The 12724-nt window shown below is 58.1% G+C and overlaps 1 protein-coding gene across 2 annotated transcripts in view; it reads right to left on the bottom strand.

The window, feature by feature from the left end:
• Positions 1-2549: 2549 nt before the first annotated feature.
• TTYH1 (tweety family member 1) overlaps positions 2550-12724 on the bottom strand; it is a 14009-nt gene continuing 3834 nt past the window's right edge. Inside the window, exons 3-14 of one of the 2 annotated variants that reach the window (XM_007468034.1) lie at positions 11685-11796; positions 10649-10869; positions 8146-8241; positions 6785-6857; positions 6382-6457; positions 5798-5853; positions 5563-5655; positions 5217-5309; positions 3802-3944; positions 3629-3674; positions 3014-3094; positions 2550-2890 (exon numbers count right to left, since the gene is read on the bottom strand). In XM_007468034.1, the coding sequence (XP_007468096.1) occupies positions 3056-3094; positions 3629-3674; positions 3802-3944; positions 5217-5309; positions 5563-5655; positions 5798-5853; positions 6382-6457; positions 6785-6857; positions 8146-8241; positions 10649-10869; positions 11685-11796 (1048 nt within the window). In that variant the 3' untranslated portion in view covers positions 2550-2890; positions 3014-3055. The remainder of the gene's footprint in view (positions 2891-3013; positions 3095-3628; positions 3675-3801; positions 3945-5216; positions 5310-5562; positions 5656-5797; positions 5854-6381; positions 6458-6784; positions 6858-8145; positions 8242-10648; positions 10870-11684; positions 11797-12724) is intronic. The other variant, XM_007468033.1, reaches the window with a different exon arrangement.

Raw genomic sequence — 12724 nt, 5'->3', positions numbered from 1 at the left:
TGTGATCACTGGTAAGGTTACATTTAAATCTATCGTCTTGCTATTTGGTTTCCGTTTGTCCCATCTTTCTTTGTTTCCCCTTTTCCTCTTTTTCTGCCTTCTTTTGGCTTGAGCACTTTTAAAAAATAGACTTCATTTTTTAGAGCACTTTTAGGTGGGGCCTTAGGGAGGTCCCCTGCCCTGTGGTCAGAAACTCATAGGCTGTGGCAATTTCAGGGGTCACCTAGGTGTTTTCCAATTCTCAGGGATCACTCTCCCTCCTCCCTCTTTGCCTGATGTCAAGTCTTGAGCACCGTCGTTTCACATATTCTGTCTGGCATTTTGGTCGTTTCAGGAAGGACAGCAAATCCAGTTCCTGTTGCTCCATCTTGTTCAGAAGTGGAAGTCCTCATATGTGTCATTTAAAAATGAAAATCGATTTCCCTTTTGTAAAGGTTAGGCCAAAATGGTCTTTTATTTCTTGGTTAGGGCCTCCTGATTAAAGATCACTCCCAGGCCCCTTGGCAGGAAATCAGGCAGCCTGAATCTCAGGGTACTTTGTGAGAATCCTACACCAGCTTCCGGACACAGACTCAGAGTCACTAGAGGGCAGTATTTGAGAGCAAAGCGGCCAGAAGTGCAGATGGGCCAACCCCAGGACCAGACAGCTCACCCAGTCATGAGAATTAGTGAGTCCATGAGGGTGGCCCCCCGTGTCCCTCTCTGGAAACTGTGATCCATTTCTCTCTCCCAGCTTCAGGCCCACACATCGAAGGCTTCCTTGAACATTCCTTTCAGTGTACAAGATGGAAATGATTAGCAAGCATGGAGCTATCCCCTACGGCAGGCCCCCACTGGACACCTGACATCTGGCACTCTGGGCCAACAAGCCCTGACCTGAAACCCTTGGGGCTGTTTACGTGTTTGGGGATTCAGGATTTTTCAGACTTTCAAGAGAGAACGTGATGTATATTCCACAGAGGACACGGTACCCTCAGTACCCTGCCCAGCATTTGGAAGTAACCCCATCAGTGTTTCTGTAGAGAAATAGATGGACATTCACACCAGGCAGGGAAATAGTCTGTAAGTAACCTCGTGCCAGGTTGGGCTTTGCTGCCCAGTGAGTTCAGGGAAGACTTTTGGTCTAATAGAGCTCTTTGGATTTTGGAATTGCTGAGGAGGGACTGGGGAGCTGTCTTTGACACCCTTCTGATGGATGACACAGCTGAGGTCCAGCTAGTCGAGTGACGACCCACATCCACCTGGTGGTCAAGGGCAGGCCTGGGCTCTTAACCACAGGGATCCTGCTCTGCGTTTGCCCACTCTGCAGCCATTGTCTGTCACTCCCACCTCAAATCTCTCCTCTCTCAGGCTTTCTCCCAAGATTCCAAACCCAGCCAAGAGCTGTCACATTCCGAGACCCCTGATGTACAGTGGTTAACTGGGCTCGTCCTCCTTCTATGGACTTTAGTTTCCAGAGTTCAGCTGATCAAAGTATCGTTGCAGCAAACAGCGCCTAAAATACAGCCTTACGTGTCTCTACTTTACTTCCATAAATGGATTCCCAAAAGTAGGACTGTCGGGTCAAAGGGTCTATCACATGTGAGCAGACTATTTTTTTCATTGGACTGCAGCTCATAGCCTCAGGAGTGGTGCATGAGCTGTTCCGGCACATCCTTGCCAGCACGGGACGTGAGCCCTCCTTTCCTTTTATGATAATCTTATCATTTTAATTTTATAATAATTCTTTTTCCCTGGGTGGTGAAAACAAAGTTTCTGCTTGTTTCACAGTGCACTTCCTAATTATTAGAGTTTGAATGCCCTTTAGTCTGTTCACTGGCGTTGGGATTTTCACTTCACTGAATGTTCATCTTAGTTGCTTATTTTCAAGTTGGGTCATCTTTTTCATGGTTTGTGGAAGCTTTGCAGATTATACGTATGTGTTAAGAATTATCTATTTCTTTGCCATGTATGTTGTTAGAAAAACAAACTATTTTCCCCAGACTGTCAATTTGCCTCTTGACTTTACGGTAGTTTTTTCACTCCACAAGTTGTCAAATAAGTTATCTCTTCCTTTCCGTCTTCAGGATACCTTGCTGAAAATCCTCCCCCTCCAACCGAGATATACAATATACAAAAGTCTCCTCTTTTCCCTTGAAATACTTCTGCCCCTTTACTTGTCTACATTTAGGTTTTCCACCCATATTATAGTATGTAGACTGTTTTCTTCCAGCTGGAGAGCTAATCATGTCAGCATTCCTTCGAAACCAGTCCTTTTCACCCTGACTTGAAATCTGTCTTCTGTCATATGTACACACACACGGAGATCTATTTCTAGGCTGTCTCTTCTGTTCCAGGGATATGCGTCTCTTCCTGCGTCAAGACATGTGTGCTGCTTTTAGATCAGGGGTGGGGGGATTTTTTTTTTTTTTAAAGAACAATCCCTTTGGAACTGCTGCAGAGCCTGGACAGGCGGCCAGGAGGCAGGGCGAGAGCAGAGGTGAAGAGAATCTCCACCCCCGCAACCACAAGGCCAGATTGGTGGAGGGGAGAAAAAAGGACCCAGCTGCTTGTAAAATAAAGTCGTCCCTTTTATTTCAAATCAACCCTTTCCCAAGTTGGTGCCGCAAGTGGAGATCAGGGGCCCTGAGCCCACTGGGGTGTGGTAGGGCGGCGGCACTCACATCCCTTCAGGGCTGAGAGGCTGTGGGTCTGGCTGTCTGCCCACTCCCGGCCAGCTCAGGGCCCTGGCCTACCCCCTCGGCTTACTTCCAGGGCTAAGGACACATAGAGGGGGCAGGGCAGGCAGGAAGGCAGTCCTGTTTAAGGTGTCCGTAGCCAGGGCATTGTTAGTGGTGGGAGCCCAGTGAGGCTGGGTTAGTGGGGTCTTCTCCGGCAGCTGGGGAAGGAACTGCAGAGAGAAGGAAAGATCGGACCAGATGCAGGTGGAAGGGCCGCCCCGGAGCCCATAGGGAGGGAAGGAGGGAGGGCAGAGGCTGGCTTTGGGAGTGGGGGTGTCACTCTAGATGCTCACCGGAGATGGGGAACAGGCTCCAGTCTGGCATGGAGGAAGGGCTCAGATAGATGACTGCCACTGCACGAAGCGCTTGGATTCCTGCCGGGGAGATGTGGGGCGAGAGAGGGCATGACTAGGGAATCTGGCTTTGTAGTGTGGGCCCTCAGACCTAGGGGTCCAGGACCCAGACCCTCCCCCCTCAGAGCCAGGAGTCCAGGCCCCCGGCCCCTCCTCCCTCAGAGCCAGGGGTCCAGGCCCCTGGCCCCTCCCCACTCAGACCCAGGATCCAGACCCCCGGCCCCTCCTCCCTCAGACCCAGGTGTCCAGGCCCCCGGCCCCTCCTCCCTCAGACCCAGGGGTCCAGACCCCCAGCCCCTCCTCCCTCAGACCGTGAGTTGCCCTCCTCCCTCTGATTCTAGAGTTGGCCCCGGCCCTCAGCATATAGCTGTCTTGGAAGAGGATGCCATGTGGTCAGGTGTATTGGACCCCCAGCCCCTCCTCCCTCAGACCCAGGGGTCCAGGCCCCCAGCCCCTCCTCCCTCAGACCCAGGATCCAGGCCCCCAGCCCCTCCCCCCTCAGACCCAGGATCCAGACCCCCAGCCCCTCCCCACTCAGACCCAGGGGTCCAATACCTGAGGGTTGAAAGGGTCGTCATCATCTGTGTCATCATAGTCGTCACTGGGGTGCAAGGGGGGGAGTGGCAGAGAAACAGGATGGGGGTCCATCAGGAGGCTGCCCCCGAACAGTGGCTCAATGGTTCTCCCCCATCCCCTCCTCCAAGACCCTGCCCCCCTCCCCTCCTGACCTGGGTGGGAAGAGGGCCCAGGCGCGGGGCAGGCTGCAGAGGGCGGTGGCCAGGGCCCCCGCAGACAGGAGGGAGAAGAGAAGCAGGTAGAGCAGGCCTTCCAGGGCGTCCTCACACAGGCCCCGCAGGGCTGCGCCATAATCCTGCGGCGGGGGGGAGGGGGCGTCAGTGGGCAATGCACAGGGCTCACACCGTCCACCTGGCTGTGCAACGTTGAACAATTCCCTCAGTTTCCTCCCATGTCGCCCGTGCTCAGCACAGGGCCTGGCACGCAGAAAGCGTTCAGCACACGGTAGGCGCTGTGGTCATTGTCATTATCACACCTGCGAACAGGAACCCCAGTTGCAGCTTCCTCTCCATCACCGAGAACCCTCCCCCCCCACCCCCCCACGCCCAGACACCACAGCAGCTCAGCCTTGGTTGAGTGCCGGGCGTCTCAACCTGGACACGTCTGACATTGGGGCAGATCACTGTGTGTGTGCTGAACGGGGTGGCAGCAGGTGGTGCCTCTGCACTGCAGATCCTTGAGCAGCAGCCCTGGCCTCCAGCCACGAGATGCCACCCCCTCCCCCAGCCGTGACACCCAAACATGTCTCCACACATTGCCACAGTCCCCTGAGGCAAAATCGCTGGCTTAGAACAGCACTGAGAATAAGGCTTAGAACAACTGGTGTAGAACCGCCCCCTGCACATAACGCACACTCAGTAAACACTGGCTGACATTACTGTCATCCCCGGAAATCGGAAATCGGCGGAAGCACCATTTCCTGAATGGCCAGCCACAAGTCATTCAGCAGGGGCTGGCCGAGGGCCTGCTCTGTGCCAGGCATTGCCCCAAGTACCAGGGAAACTTCAGCAACCAGGCCCCAGAAGGTCGCTTCAGACCACGATGAGCTAATGAGAGAGGGGGTTTGGAAAGCAGTCCTGGGGTCCCGACAGCAAGATGGCACCAGCAGGAAGGAACCCGGCCGATGGGAGGTCGGGGACTGTTGTCTGGGAGACCCGCCAGGCTGCTGGGGGAAGGGGTGCGGGCTAGGGGGAAGCAAAGGGCTGAGGCCAAAAGCGGCCAGGGCCAACCACACAGGCCCCGGAGGTCAGGCGAGAAGCCAGGACCTTAATCCGCCTGCAGGGGTAATTGCGGGTTTTAAGCGCAGGAAGATGATCAGATTGTGCTTAAAAGGCTCACTGGGCTGTTGGCTGCTGTGCGGAGGACAGATGGGGGCAGGCAAGCAGGGAACAGGGAAGAGGCCCTGGGGCCGGGAGCAGCGGTGACAGTGTGAGCTGTGCTCAGAGCCCAGAGGGCCAGCAGAACTTGCTGGAGGAATGAACAGGAAGCAGAAAGGATATTCCTAGGTTTCTGGGTCTAGGCAGAGGCTCCCCTGCGAGAAGAATTCGGGGAGGGCGACAGGGGTCACCTTGTGCAGGCCACGACAGTGCAGCAGTGCCACCAGCTGGTGGAAGTTTCCTTCTGTCACATTCAGCGTCTCCTCCAAGGACAGCAGAGGCTTCTGCGGTGGCAGGGGGTTGTTACCTCAGGAACTCTTCAGGCCCCGCCCATCTCTTCAGGCCCCGCCCCTTTCGGCGGGCTCACAAAGCCAGGGCCCCACCCACAGCTTCCGCCCCGCCCGCCCCTTTCTGCGGACCCCCGCCCACAGCCACCGCACCGCCGCCCCTTTTCTAAGGCTCCGCCCACACACCCAGGTTCCCTCCCCTCTTTCCCCTGGGAGTCGGGGTGCAGAAGGAGCACCCGGCCCCGCCGACCTGAGCAGAAGGGAACTGGGGGACAGCTTCTCGCTCCAGCCCCTGCAGCTGGGAGTGGATGTTGGCCAGAGCGCGCTGGGACAGAGTCAGCCTCTGCGGGAAGCCAGAAGGAGGGAGGAGGACCCAGCGGTTGACACCCCCAGCCCACTTGGCGCCTTCATCCTCCCCCAGGATCCCTAAGTCTAGGCCCCAGCCGCACCCTCCTCCACCCGGTTCCCTTGCCCGCAGCCCTAACCTGTTGAAAGGGGTTGGAGACGGCCTGGTTGCAGAGGAAATAATAGTTCAGGATGTCTGAAGCGGCAAAGGGAAGCCCCTTGAGTCCAGCTTAAAACGTAGTACCGGGGAGGCTGTGAGCCTGAGCCCCGGGGCCTCCCTGGGGAAAGGCGGGAGGGGGCAAGGCCACACTTTCCACCCCTCCCAGCTCCGGACCCTCCTGTGGTCCCAATGACCTCGCATTCTGAGACTGGCAGCCCTCCCAGCCCCTAATCCCTTCTGCTCCAGCCACAGCCAGAAACATGCTGATCTACACAATCCCGGGGAGCCCCTGCTTCTGCCAACCCTCCCCTTGACTCAACTGTGCTCCCCGCATTTTCTCCAGGTGGCCAAATCCTCCCATCCCTCAGCTCCAGCCTGAGGACCCCTCTCTCCTGACTCCATCATCTTTATCCCTCCCTCTGTTCCAGCGCACCACGGAAGGTGCCGAGAGCTTCTGCAGAACTGGGCAGGGCCTGGCAGCCGGCTGCGTACCCTCACCCCATCCCAGGAGGACCGCGCAGAGAGGCCCGAGGACCCAGGGCGTGCGCCTGGAGATGCGATCACCTGAGCCAAGGCCAGTCTCCTCCCGGGTCAGGTTCAGGATGTAGGTGTCCGGACTGGAGCAGAAGTCGCTGAGGCCCTGAGAGGGGCAGCAGGAAAGGGGGCTCAGAACAGAAACTGCCCCCATTCCACACTCCCACAGAACTGAGTGCCCTCTAGCCCCCCCTCCCTCAGACCCAGGAGTCCAGACCCCCAGTCCCTCCTCCCTCAGACCCAAGTGTCCCGAAGTCCAGTCCCTCAGGACCTAGGAAACTGGCTGGAAGCTTCAGAACCTGCATTCCTGGCCCCCAAGTCTTTCCTCTCAGGACCTAAGGCATTTATTCCCATCCTGCTCCAGGATCCAGGAGTTAGGGGCCTTTGGCACCCTTAAGTCTTGGAGCCCAAGGGCCTCTCCCGCCCCACTCACCACAGCCGTAGCTGCCTCCAGGCCCATGGAGCCCCAGCTCAGGACAAGAACCAGGAGACTCATCACGGTCATCCTACGGTGGGGAGGAGGGATTGGACTTGGGGGTCCTGGGGTTCTTAATCTCCCACCTCGTCTCTTCCCTCCCCCCACCCCTAACCCATCACAGCCCCAGCCCTACCCTCCACCCACCTCTGGAGCCAAGAGGATAACAACTAGGGGCAGAGAAGCTGTTGGGGGAGAGGTGTGGACCCGTGGCTGCTGACGTCAAACTGAACATCTGGCCCTGCTGGGGGAGGATAGGGGTGAGGGGCTGGCCGGATCCAGCCCACGCCTGCTCCCGCCTTGCTCCCGCCTTGCTCCGGACCGCCCACCCCTGGGCCCCATCTCCCTGCTCTGAATTCCACAGGAGCTTGCTCCCAGGTTCACCCATTGCTTGGTCGGCCTCCCTCTCAGCCCAGACTCCTCCTCCCAGGAGTGGAGACAGCCCCCAGGGCTGAAATCTCCTTCCAGGTTTTCTCTGGGGATGGGGTTCGGCAGGGGGATCAGCATTGGAGGGTGGTCAGCAAGAAAGAAGGGCACCTGGAGGGAGCCAAACTGAAGGCCTGGCCCCAAGCCCCAGACCTGCCCTGCCCACTGTGCTTTACCATCTTCAAGCTTCAGGGGGGCCTGGATGGGATGGCAGAACCTCTCACCCCGGGGGGAGTGTGGGAATGGTGGCGGGCACAAGCGTGGCCCCCCTCAGGGCCAGGGAGGATACAAAGGCTCCTCCAAGTGGAACAGGCTGGCCTAGGTGGAATCCCAGCTCTAGCACTTTCTGGCTGTGCAGCCTTGGGCAAGTGGCCTAACCCCTCTGAGCACCAGTCTCCCTTTCTGTCATATGGGGAGAAGGAAAAGGCCTCCTCATAGGGTTAGTGCGAGGGTTCCAGAAGAGCATCGGGCATACAGAATGAACCTTCAAGTAAGAGTGTGGTCCTTAATTCCGCCACACCACAAGACAGCTTTCTGCCTCAGGGCCCTCATCTTCCAGATAGGCATCTGACAGGCACCTCCTTCACAGGGTTGTCACAGCAACTGAGAGGGTCAGTGATCACCCCAATCCTCAGCACAAGCATCACTATCATTGCTTTTCTAGGATTTTGGTGCACTTCTTGCTGTGAGGACAGCCCAGCCTGTTTCCTGCCCGCCCCCTTCCTGGGCAGCTCTGAGCCTGATTTCTATGTGCCAGCCCAGCCCAGCCCAGGAACTCCACGGAGGTTCGTGGGACAAGGGAATGAAACCTGGGAAGGACCGTGGCCCCTCTCGGAAGAGTGCTGTGGGATCTCAGTGACATGTGCCACTGCCAGGAAGCCACCCAGACTTACACAATCACAAGCCACTTGCTCTGCTTTGCCAGGCCCAGGAGGGTGAAGAGGCAGACCAGGAGCTCCAGGAGCAGCAGGAGAACGTAGGCCAGCCACCTGGGGAGGGGGCGACAGGGGTGAGGCTGAAGCGGCAAATCCAGCCTTTCACGTGCCCAGGCTCCCAGACCGGGACTCGGCAGAGGATGACAGCACCTGCATGTTCTCCCGGCTCTGCCTGGACACGTGATCTCCCTGATGCCTAGTCTCCAGGCCACAGCCAGGCCCATCTGTGAAACGGGTGCATTGGGAGGCCGGCCACTGTAGCCATTTAGAGCACAGGTCACAGGACTGTACGCTGACCGAACCACGCGTGAGCCCTGTGAGTGGCACGCTCTCAGGGCCCCAGCCCCTCCACCCTGGCCTGGAGGGCAGAGGGACTCATTCCCAGGCATGCACTCAGCAACACAGGGCACGACCCAAGGGCTCAGTGTCTGCAGGCAGACGGCCTGGGTCGCAATGCCAGCCCCTCCACTTCCTGCCTGCCTGCAGCTTGGTCTCAGTAACGTTGCCTCCTGTGTCTCGGCTTCCCAGCCAGTAACTCGGGGAGAACAGCAGCACCTACTTGCGAGGGTTGTCGTGAGGCTAAGGAGTGGAGACACACAAAGCACCGAGAAGAGCGCCAATATGGACGCACTCAAATATTAGCTTGAACACGAATCAGGAAACTTTTAATGTCATTTAAGAATTCAGTATTAGCTAACGATCAGTTCACTCTGGTTGCAGAGGAAGATGTACATGAGACCGCAGCACAGCGCCTGGCGCTTAGGAGATGCTCAATAAATAGCATCGCTCTCAGTGATCCCCACGTCGCCAGAGCGGCAAGGGAACGGTCACCGCGCTCCGTGGCAGTCTCTGCTCAGACCCCTGTGGGGACTCACTGTGCCCTTCTTTCCCGGACTGCTGGAGGGTCAGGCTGTCCCCGGAAAGGAGAAGCTGGACCCGGTGGCTCCAGCTGACCTCCAGGCCTTTGCTCCCCATGTCCCCATGTCCCCGCCGCCAGCTCGTGTGTCCCAGCTTCACTTCACTTCCGTCAGGGGCAGGTAGCACTTCTGCCCTAAGCCACCAAGAACTCCCCCAGCAAAGCTCTCCCGCTGGGGGCCCCGATTTCCTTCCAGGAAGCCGGCCATGTTCCTTGAAGGACTCCCAAGTGCCAGGCACTCTTGTATTGGTGAATCCAGAGGCTATTTCCTGTTAATGATGGGTCCGCCTCACCCAGGTGTAGTCCACACAGCTACCCCCAGCCCCCCTGAAACAGGGCTGAGGCCCAGGGCCTGCACCCCTGAGCTTGGCCAGAACCCAGAACTTGAACTCACTGGGACCCAGGCCTGTCTGATGCCCTGCAGGGGGGTTCCTCATTGCGGATTGCTTCAGCCCAGGTCTGCCTCCCCACTGGAGCACAGAATCCATGACCAGGTCTTCCCTGTCTCTGCTCCCATGTCTGGTTGGGACCCTCAGTTGTCGGATGAACAAAAGAAATAATTCCTCGCGGACGAAGCAATGAGGACACTCTGTCACGTTGGCTGCTGGGAAAGATGGCCGTCCCAGATGTCCTTCAAATGTCACCTTCTCAGTGTGGCCTTCCCAGATGACCCCCCCCACTCCCAAAACTGCCATCCTCTGTCCCCAGACCATCCCGTTCCCGTCTCCCACCTACTTTTCTCCAGAGCTCTTAACACTCACCACCTTACAGACAATATCTCATTCATGCATTTCATATTGGTCTGCCCACCGTAAGACAGGCAGGATTCACTCTGCTTTGTTCATCGCTCTATCTTAAAAAAAAACCCATATTTTACAGACACCTATATAACGTGTGCTGGTCGCCCTTGTAAGCACTTGACAGATAATGACTCAACAGACCCTCCACAATCCAATGAGGGTATTGCTACCCATTATTCCCACGGGTACCAGATGGGAACACTGAGGCACAGAGCGGGTATGTAACTTATTTAAGATCACGTGGTTAGGGAGGGCCGTCTGGCTTTAGAGCTCATGGTCCTGACCATTTGGGTACACCTCTCTCACCAGAAGGTGTAAATAAATATCTGTTGAATGGATACACGCGTCAGATGGACAACCGAGGGAGTGAACTAGTTAGTCTGAGATTCAATGAGCGAAGTGCAAGAGTGACTTGATGAGTGGCTGAGCCAAGGGTGAATGAATGAAGGAGTGAATACATTGAGGGAGGGAGTAAATGGATGAATACTTGAGCAGGCACGGCATCACTTGGTCCGTCTCTCTACGCCAAGGTTGCTGTCACTTACTGACACTTAGCACAGATAATCCTTTGCCGTCGGGGGCTGTCCTGTGCACTGTAGGATATTCAGTAGCATCTCTGGTCTCTGCCCACCTGGTGCCAGTAGCATCCCTTCCCCCAGCTGACACCCAGATATGTGTCCCCTAGGGGCACAATCACGCAGGCAGGGGTTCCCTGCCACACGGAGCAGAAAGAGCGGTCACCTACCTGTACTCCTCCACAAAGGACACATCTTCAGCTACTTGCAGGGGGCTCAGGGGCACTCCCTGCCAGAAGGCCAGCCCCTGGAGCTGCTGGGCCACGGCTTCCGCCTGCCGCCGAGCCCCCCGGGTGGCCGCCACCAGCTCCGTGCGCTGCGTCAGCACCTCCTCCAGAGTGGTCAGCTCTGTCCTCACGGCCTCATCCAACCTCTCCATCATCTCCAACACCTGCGCACAGGGGTGGGCCTGGAGTCGGGGGAGGGCGTTCTCTGGGGCGGCCAGGGGTTGGGCGACAGGGCGGGGGGAGGGCGACGTAAGAGTGAGCAGGGGCGGGTAGCTGAGATCTGGGCGCTAGGGCGTCTGAGGATTGAGGAAGGGAAGGAAGGGGCTCTGCGGTCCAGCTCATGCAGTTCTGTGGCTTCTGTCAGGAGCTCGGAGAGGTCAGTGGCTTGAGCCCCAGGACTGAGGTTAAGTCTGGGATCCTAGGTCTGACCCTGGCATCTGCCTTCCTGAGTCTGGGGTCTCACGTCTGGGTTCCAGGGTTGCAACCGGACATGAAATCTAAGGTCTGAGGTCAGGCTGGGTCTCAGCTCCGAGTCTGGCATCCTGGGGCTGGGGATGAGAGTGAGGCTTCTCGTCTGAGTCCTGGGTCTGAGCGCTGAGGTCTTTAACCTTGCACCTGGGCCAAGGATCAGGTCTCCCGTCCTGGATCTGACCTGAGGGCAGGGGCTGGGTTTTGGTGTTTGGTCTCTGAAAGGTTTGGGCTGTAAGCTGAAGTCCAAGGCTGGGGCTGCGTGTGATTTAGTCTGGAAGCCCAGATCTGGGCTAAGGTTCTGATGGCGCCATGTGTGAGGCCCTAATCTGTAGTCAGGGTTGGGGGTTGGGCATACAGTCTGAGATCTGCATGTTGGAACCTGACATTCTGAGTCTGGGGTCTTGGCTCTGAGTTTAGATCCTGTTTCCGTGGGAGGGGGCCCTTTGCCCAGGTGTGGGGAACCAGTCTGGGTGTGGGTCTGGGGTCTGGCCAGTGCCTGGCCCCTCACCAGGTGGTCAATGGCAGTGAGTGTGTGGTTGGCATGCAGCAGTGCAGAGCTGAGCTGGGACACCCCATCACTGGTCTCGCTGTTGCCATAGAAACCGATGCCAATGCCAGTGCTAAGAGGAGGAGGGAAGGGAAATCACAACCGGTCCTGGGACCCTGGGGGCCACCACCCCCCCCCACCTCCTCACACACCCAATCCCATCTCCCACCCCATCCCATTGGTCCAGCCCATCGTGGGAAAGGAACATCTCCAGCCTGGCCCCCACCAGTTGCCAAGGTAACGGGAAGGTCTCACTCCCCCGGCCCAGGGACGTCATTGTGATGCTAATGGTGGGTGGAGAGGTGGAGGGGAGCAGGCCCCCAGATTTAACTCGCACCTCCCCGGAGTGAAACCCTGCCATGCCCAGCCCCAGGACGGGAAGTCCTCCCCCCTAGTGACTGCCAGCCCACACCCAGGGCCTCCATCCTTTCCCCAAGTATCCGGGGTCCTCAGCACCTGTCCCTTCAGGATGCAGCCGTCCCCTTCCCCGCCTCCTGGGGGTTCCACGGAGCCACTAGCTCCTGGGGGACCCCAAGCCTGGAGCTCCCAGTCTCCCCCCACCCCCAGTACCCAAGCTTCTGGACGGCTGGGAGGGAAGCGAGGGAATGTGGGCCCAACGGGCGCCCCCGCCCCTCGGTTGCCGGCACACAGAGCTCCATTGTGGGGCCTGAATACGGGCCCCCTCCCTCTCCCCCCGCAACACACTGAGTCCCTCCGCGGAGGGCGCCAGGCCTGGAGCGGGGCGGCGGACGCCCCGACGCCCTCACAGCTCCCAGCCCCGCGCTGCGCAGGCCCCCGCCCTGGGATGTGACGGCGCTGGCTCCAGCGCCCGCACCCATTGTTCACAGTGCTACAAAGCTGCTCTTGTTTCCCGGCCACGGGGGCTGGCCGTGCCTCTCCCGCACAGGGCCTCTGTCCACCTCCCCGCACCCCTCCACGCGGGAGAGCGCGAAGAGGGAGCACCTTGGGACTCCCAGCCCCCTCCCCTCCCCCTCCCCACC

This window comes from Lipotes vexillifer, unplaced genomic scaffold (assembly GCF_000442215.2).
Source record: "Lipotes vexillifer unplaced genomic scaffold, Lipotes_vexillifer_v1.1 scaffold1223, whole genome shotgun sequence".
Taxonomy (NCBI): Eukaryota; Metazoa; Chordata; class Mammalia; order Artiodactyla; family Lipotidae; genus Lipotes; species Lipotes vexillifer.
Note: the sequence above shows the minus strand (reverse complement) of the source record. Positions and strands in the feature narration are given on the sequence as shown.